General features: G+C 25.2%; 1 protein-coding gene across 1 annotated transcript in view; it reads left to right on the top strand.

Moving 5' to 3' along the window:
* The window catches only part of LOC127288174 (muscle-specific protein 20-like), a 32472-nt gene extending 18790 nt beyond the window's left edge, over positions 1 to 13682 (top strand). The window contains exons 3-5 of the mRNA XM_051315480.1: positions 10520 to 10649; positions 13084 to 13204; positions 13329 to 13682. Of these exons, the coding sequence (XP_051171437.1) occupies positions 10520 to 10649; positions 13084 to 13204; positions 13329 to 13520 (443 nt within the window). The 3' untranslated portion in view covers positions 13521 to 13682. The remainder of the gene's footprint in view (positions 1 to 10519; positions 10650 to 13083; positions 13205 to 13328) is intronic.

Consider the following 13682-nt stretch of genomic DNA (forward strand, 5'->3'; position numbering starts at 1 on the left):
ATATGTTAACTTTTATGCATTCTACTTATAAATATTGTACATTGAAAAAATTTTTTTTTTCAAAAGTCAAACGTTAAAAACGTTGTAATTCAAAAAATATTTTATTAAATTCAATAATATTTTAGAAAAGTATGGATTAAATTCGAGAACTTTTAATTTTTTGTTTGGACATTTCAGGAATTTTGCCTCATATTTACAATTATTTTCACATTCTTAATAATTTAAATTCATTATATTTTCTAATGAATTATATAAACTACAAATTTTCTTTTTACAGTTTAATTATATTTTTTATAAAGAATAATATAGTAATATAACCTGAAATTATAATTAATCAAAAATTGAAAGTTAAATAAAAGTTAAATTGAAAGTTCTCAAAGGGCAATCGTAGGGTTCTTGTTATTCTTCTCACTATTAACCATTAAAACTAATTTTTGAGAAAAACAAGCGTCACCAAAAACATCAGGACCTTACCAGAATTCTGCATTTTTCCATATCAGAAACTTACCAAATTTTAGTTTTCGATAAGGAAACTTAGGGAAACTTCTCCACGGGCTCTTTTTTAAATTTTCTATGATTGTCAAGAAATGGTTAGACTGACAATTATGTGTACTTAGTGTAATAAAAGTGCAGTTACAAAGTATTTTGCTGATATTAACAAAAATTTAAATTAATTATGCAACAACTTTATATATTTTTAGAAAAATTTAATAACTCGCTTTCTTTTTGACTAAGTACTAAACAACAACGAAAAAGGCGCGCGCTTTGCGCGCGCAGTCTTTGTCTAGTATATATATATATAAATAAAGGAGAATATTATATGTTCATTGATGTTTAGGAAATTTTGTTTATTCTCTAAATTTAAATTAGTTTGAAAATAACTAATTTGATAGCAAAATTTAAGTAAGTTTGTTTAAAATATTATTAACAATTAGAAATTGCATTTAAATTAAAATTAAAAGTTTTTATGCATAGGAAACGTTTTATATAACAAAAAAAAAAATATTTGATTCAAATAATCGGTTATACTTGATTAATAATAAATATTTACTTGAATCAAATAATTTTTATTTGAGTCAATTAAATGGTATTTGTTTCAAATACTAAAATTCAGTCCTATATTTCACTGAAAACTAGTAGAATTATTGTTATTGATTTTCATATAGATCGAATCTGTTTTACCGATTGCTAATGAAACAGATGTAATTGTTATAGTATAGGGTAAAAGGGACAGTGACCGACACCCAGACAGTGAACGACACCTGCTATTAAAAACGATAATAACTATAAAAATAATAATATTTAATTAAATATCATTAGTAAATTAATTAATATACAATATTTAAAAACTTATACAGTTTATACAAAATTTTATATGTTTATATTTTCCTCAATATTTAATACTTTCTAGAAAACTAACCTCAAAAAATTTGCTTTATTGATTACAAATTTTATAAATATGAAAAAATTGTTAAATAATTATATTTTAAAAGCAACTTTTTTTGTACATTAAGTCTGAATAATAAAATTTATGATAATACTAATAAATATCATGTTACTTAAATAGAAGTTTAAATATTTTTTATTTTATTAAAGGGTGTCGTTCACTGTTTTCATACCATACATTTTTAAATTAATATTATAAACTCTTATCAAGGTGTTTTTTAATTTTAAACTTGTGTACTATAAATTTTGACCCAAATCTTTTATTTAAAATTTATTTTATAACTAAATCTTTAATAAATTACGATAAAATGTCATTTAAAGTTGAAAGTATGCCCAGGGTGTCGGTCACTGTACCCCTTACCCTATAGTTAAGAATTAAAAGGCGCGTGTATAATAATTCTACACTGAGAAAAAAAATTTAGTGTTTGCAACAAAATTGTTTGGTTAGACAATTTTGGTTCTTGTAACCAAATTTTGGTTGGCTGAAACAAAGTCGTAGAGTTATCTCAACCAAACATTTGGTTAGGCCAACAAAATTATTTGGTTGAACATTTTTAAATTCCAACTAAAATTTGGTTACGACAACAAAATAATTTGGTTAACACAACAAAATAGTTTGGTCTAAAAAACCAAATGATCGTTTGTTGTCCTAACCAAAAAATTTGATTCGCTCTCAGCTTATAGTTATAGTTCACAAATATTTCAATTGGATAAATATAAATTCAATGTTAAATTGATAATAAATAAATAATGAAATAAATAAAAAAGATAAAAAGAAAAGAAATATAAGGTAGAATAAAATTTTTAATTTAAAAAAAAAACTGTTTGATCAACCAAACATTTTTTTTGACCTAACAAAAAAATTTGATTGAGCTAACCAAACATTTTTGTTATGCCAACAAAAAACACTCAACCAAATTTTTTGGTTGACTCAAACAAACAGTTTGGTTGCTTAAATACCAACAAAATTTTTTTGTTGGCTCAACCAAATTTTGGTTGCTCTGACTAAACATTTTTTTCAGTGTACTGATTTTCAGTGAAAAATATAACTGAATTTGAGTATTGAAATGTTATTGAAATTATAGTAAATTACAACTATGTTTCATATATCAATAAAATCTATATCTAATAAAAAAATTAATTTTCATTCAGTGTACGAATTATTTGTTCACAGAAAATTATAAGGTATTAAAATAAGCTGCAACTCTTATTATTTTAATCCAATTTTGCTTATTTTAATACCAAAATGGATTAAAATAAGCAAAATTGGATTAAAATAATAAGCATTGCAGCTTATTTTAATGGCTTTTAATTTTCTGTGTTGTCTTTATTTAAAAATATTTCTAATGCACCTCTGTTAAAAATATCCTCACAAATTTCAGGAATTTCAGAAAACAAATTTGCGACATGATTTAATAATTATATACATCTGTTATATACAAATTCCAAAATCATATGACAAGTTTTGTCATAAATTTCATAAATTTATGATAGTGATATTCTGTAGAAAATATATGTTTCTTGGTCGAGATATACTTTGTTATACAAATTTATTCAGAAAATGTGTACAGGAATTATTTTGTTTGTCAAACGCAAATTCACGATATAGAAGAATAATTGATTTAACTTATATATGTATTTATTTTTAAGAAATTAAAAAAAAAGTACTCTTTTTGAAAGTAAAGGGGAAAATTTCCATTGAATTGGTGGTGATACATATAGGTATCCGGATGGAAGAAAGGAGTCTGCGTAATAATCTTGGTACTTGTTGCTTCTAGGAAAGATCGTAAATTCGGATGCAGGATGTTGCCCTGGTTCAAACCTTGCCTTTGACGTCTTTATGACGTGAGGTTGACATTTAATCAATACTCTTGTCACGCAAGCGTGGCACATCTCCGGTAGAACCAATTTTTAAATAAAAAAAAAAAAAAACCTCATAAGTAGAGAGAGAATTGAAAAATGAACGCTTTTATCGTTATTTGCACGCATACTCAAAAAATATAATTCAGTTTATTTCCAATTTATGTTTAAATAAATTAGTGATATATACAAATTAGAGAAAATTATATATGAGAAATGAGAAGAAAGGAGGGATAAACTGTTTTTAGTTTATATAAATCGCATCTCTTCTGTATCTGTGAAATTTTTTTTTTTATTGCAGATTTTCTATATAGATTTTGTTGATATCAAATTTGTATTTATTCTGTAACGTTAAAAGTGATTTTTTTTATTACATATATACTGTTCTATAATGAATATATTTTTCCAGTGACTACTTGACTATCAAATAAATATTTATTTGGAAGAGATAATTTTTATTTGAATTAAATAAACTGTATTTGAACTAACAATTTCTGTATTTGAAAATCATTATAGAAAATTAAAAGGCATTAAAATAAGCTGTATTTTAATCCAATTTTGCTTATTTTAATACCAAAATGAATTAAAATAAGCAAAATTGGATTAAAATAATAAGCGTTGCAGCTTATTTTAATGACTTTTAATTTTCTGTGATTTAATTGACTCAAACAAGGAAAAAAGTCTTTACCTGAAACAGCGATAAGTTTCATTATAGAACAGAAATATGTTTCAAAGCAGAGAAAGTTTTCCCTATATTTCTAGAGAGAAATACATACATCGTTGTTCCAGAAAAAAAAAAAATTTCCGTGAATAATAATTAAATAAATATTTATTTGATAATAAAGTAACGGATTATTGGAATCAAATAAATTTTTTTTTAGTGAACGAGTTGAGAAAGGGAAATTTTTAGTTTCAATTATATAGTATTCGATATGCAATCAAAATGAGTAAAAAAATTTCCATTTTATTGTTATTTATAGAGACTATAAAATTATTAAAAATTTAATTTTTATAAACATTCTAGTATGTTATAAAAATGTTATTTATTTTTGTATTAAATCTTAATTATTTTTGTTATTTATTTTTTAAATTTATTATTATTCAAAAATTGTTTGCCTTCTGTTTCTTTTTTTTTTTTTTTGTAATCAAAATATAATTTTGATTTCTGGGTCACTGGTCAATTTTATTGCCTTCATATTGCTTAAAAATATCAGGCTAGTATCTATTGGAGATGGAAAACTGAGAAAGTTCTGGTCCAGAAATCAAGCGGACAAATCGATTACCTGTCACTTCTTCATGTTTACGACTCCTCACAGCATTTTGGCACTATCAGGATTTCATGTGACCAGACGCGACAGAATTTCAAATATAATATAGGGGTATCTATAAAAAAAACGGCAGTTTTATTGCTTTTCTCGGATCTATTTTAGCTTTATTTTATGTTTCATTTGTTTTTTTTTTACTATAAGCCTCTGTTTAAAAAGAAAATTTCGTTTCGACTTTTTTCTTACAATGCAATTTTTCATTGATGAAGGAAAATAGTTAAATAGTTTTTGAAATTTTTGATAATATTTTTCGCTTTTTATTTTAACAAAAAAGAATCACTTTGATGATTTGAAACAATTTTTTAAAAATTTTATTAGATTAAAATAAATAACATTTTTGAAATGTAAACCAGATGAAAATTTTTGAAAGGCGTAAATTAGATTCTTTTTTTTTTTAGGCTAACCTTTGATCTTCTATAATATAAAAGCTTACGGGGTTTGTATGACCTCCTGATATTGGAGGAGACTGGGGGAGTCCCTAGGGATAAGTTTGGTTCATTGTGGATCAACATTGCATTCAGGAATATTGAAGTAAAAGTTTACCACTATTGTCAACATGATTTCCTGATTCTTCCGAAGTACCTTGAATTAGAGAGAAAATCTTTCGACTCACAATATTGGTCTTTGCATAATCAGCTATTCTCAAATTTACTAAATCTACCTGTTCTAAAAAAAAATATTAATACACTTTATACATATGTTAAAATTTACGTTTTTTTTAATTTTTCGTATAAATATATATATATATATTGAAATATGATTAATATTTATACGGAAAAGAATTAAGATTATTGAAAAGAATTTTATTTTAATAAGAATATACTTATTTAATGAGAAAATTGAGGGTGATTGGAAATTGTTATTGAATTGAAGTCAAATCGATTGTCGAAGGTTCGTCAATCGAGAATCCAGGCGTCCGACCAGTTTTTTAACAGGGAAACAGATTTGAAAGCTGGTATTTTAGAGAATATTCTGTGATACACTAAGATTTGTTTAAAAATTGAGTTAAAGTATTTGTTTAAATTTTTCTTTTGGTGGGAATTTTGTTTATATTTTTCTATGTTAAAATATTTAATAGAGTATGTTTTTTTTTTTTTTTTTTATTGGCAAGTACAGAAATAAATTATAAATTAGTGAGCGGGATAAACAATTGTATTTATAATAATAATTGTATTAATTTGAATGGAATATAATTTTAGAATTTGGCGTTTTTTGTTGGTTACATTTATGTTGGATATAAATATTGAAATAAAAGTTATATAGTAATTTGATTATATAGATGAAAGTGTTCTGTATCCTTGAATATTAAGATAGAATTGACTGTCGATAGCTCGTCAAAAATCGAGAATCCAGGCGAACGACCAGGTTTTTATCAGGAAAACAGATTTAGGGGTTAGTCTTTTAATGGGCAAATATTCTACTCTAACTAGAACCACGTGACGCGACGTCCTTGCAGGATCAGGTTCGCAGTTGTTTGAACAGCTGGCACTCGTATTATTGCCAAAAACTTGCTGTTATCTATATTTATATATATTTTTTAATTACTATTCTCTGCCCTTTTTTTTTAATAAGCTGTAATAATTTGAATTGATTTTTACAATTAATAATTTATTTAATTATTTTAAAAATTATTATAATGTATCCTTGAAACAATTTTTAAAAAATTTTAATTAAATAATATTTATTTATTGAAAAATATATAATACAAGAATACACTGAAAAAAGGGTTTGGTATTGATAACCAAACGTTTAGTTGCGGTATTTAAGCAACCAAAAATTTTTTGTTGAATCAACAAAATTTTAATTGTCTCAACCAAAATTTGTTTGACACAACCAAAATTAAAAAACGATTTTTGTTGTCCTAACTAAAGTTTAATTGGATCAACCAAAATTTTGTTGATTCAACAAAAAAAATTTTGGTTGCTTAAATACCAACCAAACGTTTGGTTGTCAATACCAAACCCTTTTTTCAGTGTAAGTAAAAAAATATTCAGCTGTTTTGTATAGAGAAAAAATATTGTATTTGTCGCTCAGAGTTAAATAAATAAATTATTTGTTGGAAATAAATTTTATTTGATAAAAATGAAAAATTTATTTGAGTTTAAAAAAGTTTTATTTGATACAAATAATAATAGTCGTTTTAGTTCTATATATGGCATAAATATATTTTTAATTGATTCAAATAATTTGGGGATTGAATTAAAATTTTCTCTATCACTGAAAAGAAATTTGATTTAAATATTGATAATTTTATCATTGTCAAATAAATATTTAATTTGTATCAAATAATTATTGTTTGGGTGAATTAATTTGTATTTGTTTCAAATGCAAAAATAATTGATAATTTATTTATAATTCAATTTTTTGATAAAATTATTATTTATAAAAATTAATGAAAAAGAAATTGTTTCGAATATTAAAGAAATAATAGATGAGGGTATAAGAAAATTAAATTTTTTTTCTACAAAAAGAGAAAATTGCAATTCTTGCATCGCATGTGTGTGTAGAAGAGAAGAACAATTAGTCGCGAAAGAAAAATTGTGATAACATATATACACGTTATTTATTGATCATATATGTGTTCGCCACATAAAAGCCTAGTTCAACTGAAATATAGTCCAATATTTCGATTAGCTGCGCATCGAATGCATTGATACGAGAAGTTGGTGACTCCTATATCAGTATGTACTCCTGGCATTTCGAGATGCGCTCTATCTTCCGAATGGCGTCGAATGGTAAAAAAAATTCAGGAAAATGCCAAGACAGCTGACCACGAAGAGGCATTGCTAAACGTCGTCAATATATAGGGAAGAGAAGACCGAGACACGTTTCTCTGTCCTTTTGCTGACCTGTAAAAAATGCCATGCCCCCTTGGCACGCCTCTTGGCATAATGGGGCGCCATAAACGCGCGCTGGTGGTGCACCTGTTGGTTATTATTCCGCGTGTTCGTTAGAGAGATTAAAAAAAAAAGAAGAAAAAAAAAGAGTGCGATACGAAAAAAAAAAAAATGTCGCCTCTGACAGCGACGGGTATAATAATGGCGTAGGCGCGTATCTGTCTGATGGTTGCGAGTGTATATTATATATAAACTCGATATGTGTCACTAATACCTATGCGCACAAGCAATGCACACATTTTATGGATTCAATATATACAGCATCCCACCATCTATGTATATATGCGGTCCATATGAAGATGCGCGCGACTGCGCGAAAAGATTCTCGCGGGAGAAGCATCACGGAAAAATGAGAGATTTTTCGAGGCTATTTCTGTAGTCCTGATGCGTGCGTGGTTGAAGCATTCTTTCGATAAAACATATAGGAAATATTAAAAGATTCAATTGAAATACTGCTACTCTATTTGGAATAATGTTTTTGAATTATATATTGATAGAGAAATACGATAACGTATAATAATTGCATACTGCGCTCTATTTCATAAATATATATATATATATATACAAAAGAAAAAATTTTTACAGTCAAAGAAAATCTTTTTTTCAAATAAATTTTAGGACGCATGATTATGTTCTAAAAATCATTAGTCATAATTTACATTTTATCGAATTTTATTTGTCCTAATTAGTTTTGAGCTGAATTTTTATTTGTTCGAAATAGCATTTTGCATATAATTTACATCAAAGCGATTTTCTATATTACAGAATTTTTATATAACCGAAAATTCACTTCACAGAATTTTTATTTCTTCGAATTTTTATTTGTCAGAATTTTTATTTACTCGAATTTTCATTTAACATAATAGGCATTTTAAAGAATTTTTATTGGGTAGAATTTCATTGAATATAGAATTTTCATTTAGATGAATTTTCATTTGTTCACGGAAAAAAAGAAAAAGTAATTTTTATTACTTTCATAGTAAAATGGGATCTGTCCGAAGTTTCTGCGCATCTATGGCAACTTTTACTCCAAAAATAGTAAAATTTGCTCCAGAAATAGTAAAATTTACTCCAGAAATAGTAAAAATTATTACAAAAATAGTAAATTTTACTATTTTTTGAGTAAAAGTTGCCAGAGATGCGCAGAAACTTTGGACAGGTCCAATTTTACTATGAAAGTAGTAAAAATTACTTTTTCTTTTTTTCCGTGTTCGAATTATTATTTGATATAATTTCCATATAATCGACTTTTCATACTAATACAGAATTTTTACTTAACCGAAAAATCATTTAATAGAATTTCTAATTGATAGAATTTCCATTTGTCCGAATTTTCAAATGGCCGAACAAACAATCGACAGAAAGATTTCAGCGCGTTTTTTAAAATCAACCAATCACAATTTTATGAATAATTTTTGATTGGTTGATTTTAAAAATCGCGCCGAAATCTTTCTGTCGATTTGTTTGTACGGCCATTTGAAAATTCGGACAAATAATGAAAATTCTATCAATTATGTTAAATGAAAATTCAAGCAAATAAAAATTCTGACAAATAAAAATTCGAAGAAATAAAAATTCTGTGAAGTGAATTTTCGGTTATATAAAAATTCTGTAATATAGAAAATCGCTTTGATGTAAATTATATGCAAAATGCTATTTCGAACAAATAAAAATTCGGCTCAAAACTAATTAGAACAAATAAAATTCGATAAAATGTAAATTATGACTAATGATTTTTAGAACATAATCATGCGTCCCTAAATTTTACTGTATAGAATATATGTAGATTATAAACATTTAGCGGGAATATGTAGCATTTTTAAAGTAGCGGCATTATAAAAATCTGAAAATTAACAAAAAAAAGGGTATAATTTTTCTATATACTGAATCTGTTTTTGTTTCTGAAAAATCATTTGAAACGTAATTTATAGTTTTAATTAATTTATAATTAAATTTGTAATATAATTATTATTTTATATACATGCAAAAAAAATTTCACTTGGAACAGCAATAATAAGTTTCACTGGAACAAGGAAATATTTCACTAAAACAGCGAAAGTTTTCTTTATTCTAGAGAAACGTATATCGCTATTCCAGATAAATATTTTTTTCCGTGTATACTTCATTTTATTATGTATAGATCATGAATTAGATAATAATTGATTTACACTGAACAAAGTATCATTGATTAAAGAAAATAATTTATTTGTCGGTATTTCATCGGCTACTTTTTTTAAATCAAGAAAATTTACTTTAAACTAGTAAATTTTTCTTAGATCAAGAAAATATTAAATGGACGCAAGTATATAAATGGGTTTTCTTGATACAATATACTATTTTCTTCCAGTGTAGATTATTATTAGATTAATTTTTATTATTTTATTTATTATTATTTATTGTTAATATTTTTATTATTAATTTACTTTTTTAAATATTAGACTTTTATTATTATTATTATTATTATTATTATTATTATTATTATTATTATTTTATAATTATTATTGGATTAGTGATCTAGATTCATGATCTATATTTTTTACAGAGAAAAAACGCTTAAAATTCTGAATATTTAAGTTATCAGTAGTAAAGATAACATATATAGTTTTAGTCAGACAAAATGTTTAATATACTAAAAATGTTTGTATATAAGTAGTAATGGAAAATTTTAGTCAGACAGTATTAAATTCTTGAATTATATAAGTACAGTATAATAAAATTTTAGTTTTGAAATTCTTAAAAATTTAGTTTTAAGTAGTAAAAGAAAATTGTGGTCAGACACGCAGTGTTTTATAAATTTTTGTATATTTTAATATATATGTATATATCAAAAGAAAATCACAATTTTACAAAAATTTTTTTTAAAATACTCTCGAAATTTTGAATATGAATTATTAATTATTTCATAAAAAATGAATTATAAATTAATATTATAATAAATTATTATATATATAAATGGTATAATGTATATATATTTTTAATTTCTAATTTTAGGTGTACCGTATGAAGATATTTTGAGAGACGGTGTAATTTTCTGTAGATTAATGAATAAACTTCAACCAGGAATTATTACAAAAATCAATACTTCTGGTGGAGATTACAAAATGATGGACAATCTTAATCAGTAAGTTATTTATAATAGAAATTAGAAAATTACTATTTAAATAAAAATTGCAGTTTCTAAAAAATTGTAAATTTTAGTTGAATTAAAAAAATCGAATTTACTTTGAATTCGTTTAATTCAAATAAAAAAATTGCTATATACATTTTTAGAAATTAAAATTTTTTTTAGACACTGACGATTTTTATAATTGTAACTTGAAATTTGATTCCGATTTTTGATAATATTAGTATACTAGTAGAAAAAGTAGGTTTTAGTCAGACATTAGGTTTTTTTTATAATTGTAATCATTTATGATTATAAATATTTATTTATTTATTTAAATATATTTTAATTGTATTTTTAATATATAAAAATTAATACCTAATGTCTCCAAACGGACAAAGAATTTACCTCCAGTATATTTCTGATTTCCTGATTAACATTCGACTTTACGCAATCGTATCTCGAATGCGTAATATCGACAAAAGCGACTTACAGGGTCGAGAAGATTGTGTTGGCTACTACACGCGATTATCAAATATCGTCTGCCTAATATCGACTTTAATTAAGTATATATATGTATATATATACCAACACCTCTCGATAGAATACATGTATAGACTCACAATATATTCGTATACTCCTCAATATGTTTTCCTGTTAAATAAGCACCAGTAAAGTGTCTGAGAGAACTTATTCATTCAAGAGAGAGATATTAACATATTATTGGAGTTGTCCGACTAAATATATAGTAATACTATTAGGAAATTAAAAAAAAAAAGATATGTATACTAATTTAAGGACGATATATAGTAAAGTGTCTATAAATTGTTCATAAAACATCAAACTCAATTATACAGTAAATAGTATTAAGTCACCTTGACGAGCGATGAATTGAAGAAAATTTAGTTGAGTAAAAGGAGAGTATAACAAAAAGTACAAAAAAAAAAGATTTGCTAGCACTTTGCTACATTCCTGATGAGATATTTGCATATGAGGAGCATTATTAATTCTCTGATATTTATATACATTTCAAAGAATTTAGTTTTCTCTTTTTTGTTGTGATTTTTTTCCATTTGTCATGAAAATAATTGCTAATAGTAAAATTAATTAATTATTTATTGAATAAATAAATAATAATTGAAATTAAAAATTTTCACGTAATTTCTCGTTTTTTTTTTTTTTTTTTCTTTTCTTATATGCGTTCTCTGTATTCTTTTGACATATTTTTGTGAATCGCAGATCAACCATCAGAATCGCGCGCGCAACTTATTCCTTTCGTTGCGCATGACAGATTTTTCTTTAATATTTGGCGTGTTTTAAATGTTAAGAGAGCGCTGAATTCAAAGTAGAGGGGCGAATGATGCGCAGCGCGGCCACTCCGCATTTCTCCCTTTTTATAAGAGCACTATAAATGATGAAGAAGTCGAAATAAATCGTTAACAAAGAAACTTGAGTCATACAAAAAAAAAAAACAAAAAACATTTAGAAACTATTTTCCAAATTTATTGCATTACCTAATTAAATTCATTTCTCTTCCTTTTCTTTTTTAATAAAGTTAAGTTCGGGTATTGAAAAAAAATTTGAATTCAAATAACAATATTTTTATTTTTTCAAATTAGTTAAAATACTTAAAATTTTATAATTTTTAAATCCCTTTTTTTTGTCAATTTTTTTTTTTAATTTTTCAATTTTCTATTCAAAATAAGAATATTATATATAATTTTTAATTGTATATTATCAAAGTTCAATATGTTAATGAGAAGAAAAATATATTAAATATGGCTATAATAGAAGAAAAAAAAGAAGATGTATTAAAAAGATTGTGAAGAGAGAAATAGCTTGAGAAAATAAGAGAGAAGAAGAGAGAAAGAAAAAAAGAAAAGAGAATCGCTCCTTTATGCGGCTGTTTGCCTAGCAATTATTATAAGTCAGTGACGCGCTTGTCTGGACGTTAATTAGTTGAGGCTATTAATTAGTCACTGATAAGCTTGACCGTATACATAGCGTCAAGAACTACGTGTCTACAATGAACAGAATTGCAGGATTGTCCTTGTTATACAATATATTGTATATACTGCAAAAGCGGTTCTTCGTTCAGGAATGTGTTGCTTCCTCTTGTTATCACATAAAATCCTGATGCACAGCGCGTCAGCCGCATATGACAACATTTCCATTTCTAGCAGACTTGATTATTATAATATAAAATTGAAATCTTTTGTCTTATAATAAATAGACGAAAATGTTTAATAATTAAAGAAAATATATAATAAAGGTCCCAAAAAAAAGAGCGGAACATTTGAAAAATATTTGCAATTTTTACTATTTATTTTTTATTATTGAGAATTGTAAACAAATTAACAAAAATTGTATTATTGAAAATATGAAACAGGAAAAAATTAGATATATAAAATTTAGTTAAAATATAAGTTTTCTAATTAGAATTATTTTTTAGATTCCAGAAGGCTTGTGTTAAATATGGAGTACCTGACGTTGATTTGTTCCAAGCTGTTGATCTAATGGAACGTAAAAATATCTCCCAAGTGACGAATACAATCTTTGCTATTGGTCGCACTGTAAGTTTTCTAATTAAATTATCAACTTTTAGAAAAGGCATTGTTTATTTTCTTCATTTTTTATTTTTTTTTTTTATATTATTTATTGTAATTTATAAAATAAATTGTCACGAATTTTATATAGACATACAGACATCCAGAATGGCGTGGTCCATGGCTGGGACCGAAGCCATCCGAGGAACACAAACGACACTTTACTGAGGATCAATTGAGAGCTGGAGAAGGTGTTATTGGCTTGCAAGCTGGCTCAAATAAAGGAGCCAATCAATCTGGTCAAAGTTTTGGAGCAACGAGAAAAATTCTCCTTGGAAAATAGAATATCGATGGAATTTTTCACTTCGAAAATCATTTCTATATCTTCAGAAGTTATATTTTACTATTATATATATATTCATTGTTATTAGTATAATTGTTTTACTATAATATTTATGGTCAGAACTAAAAAATACCGTAATCATTTTATTATATATACCTATAT

This window comes from Leptopilina boulardi, unplaced genomic scaffold (genome assembly GCF_019393585.1).
Source record: "Leptopilina boulardi isolate dan_hultmark-lab unplaced genomic scaffold, ZJU_Lbou_2.1 LbouV2_38, whole genome shotgun sequence".
In the NCBI taxonomy this organism is placed as follows: domain Eukaryota; kingdom Metazoa; phylum Arthropoda; class Insecta; order Hymenoptera; family Figitidae; genus Leptopilina; species Leptopilina boulardi.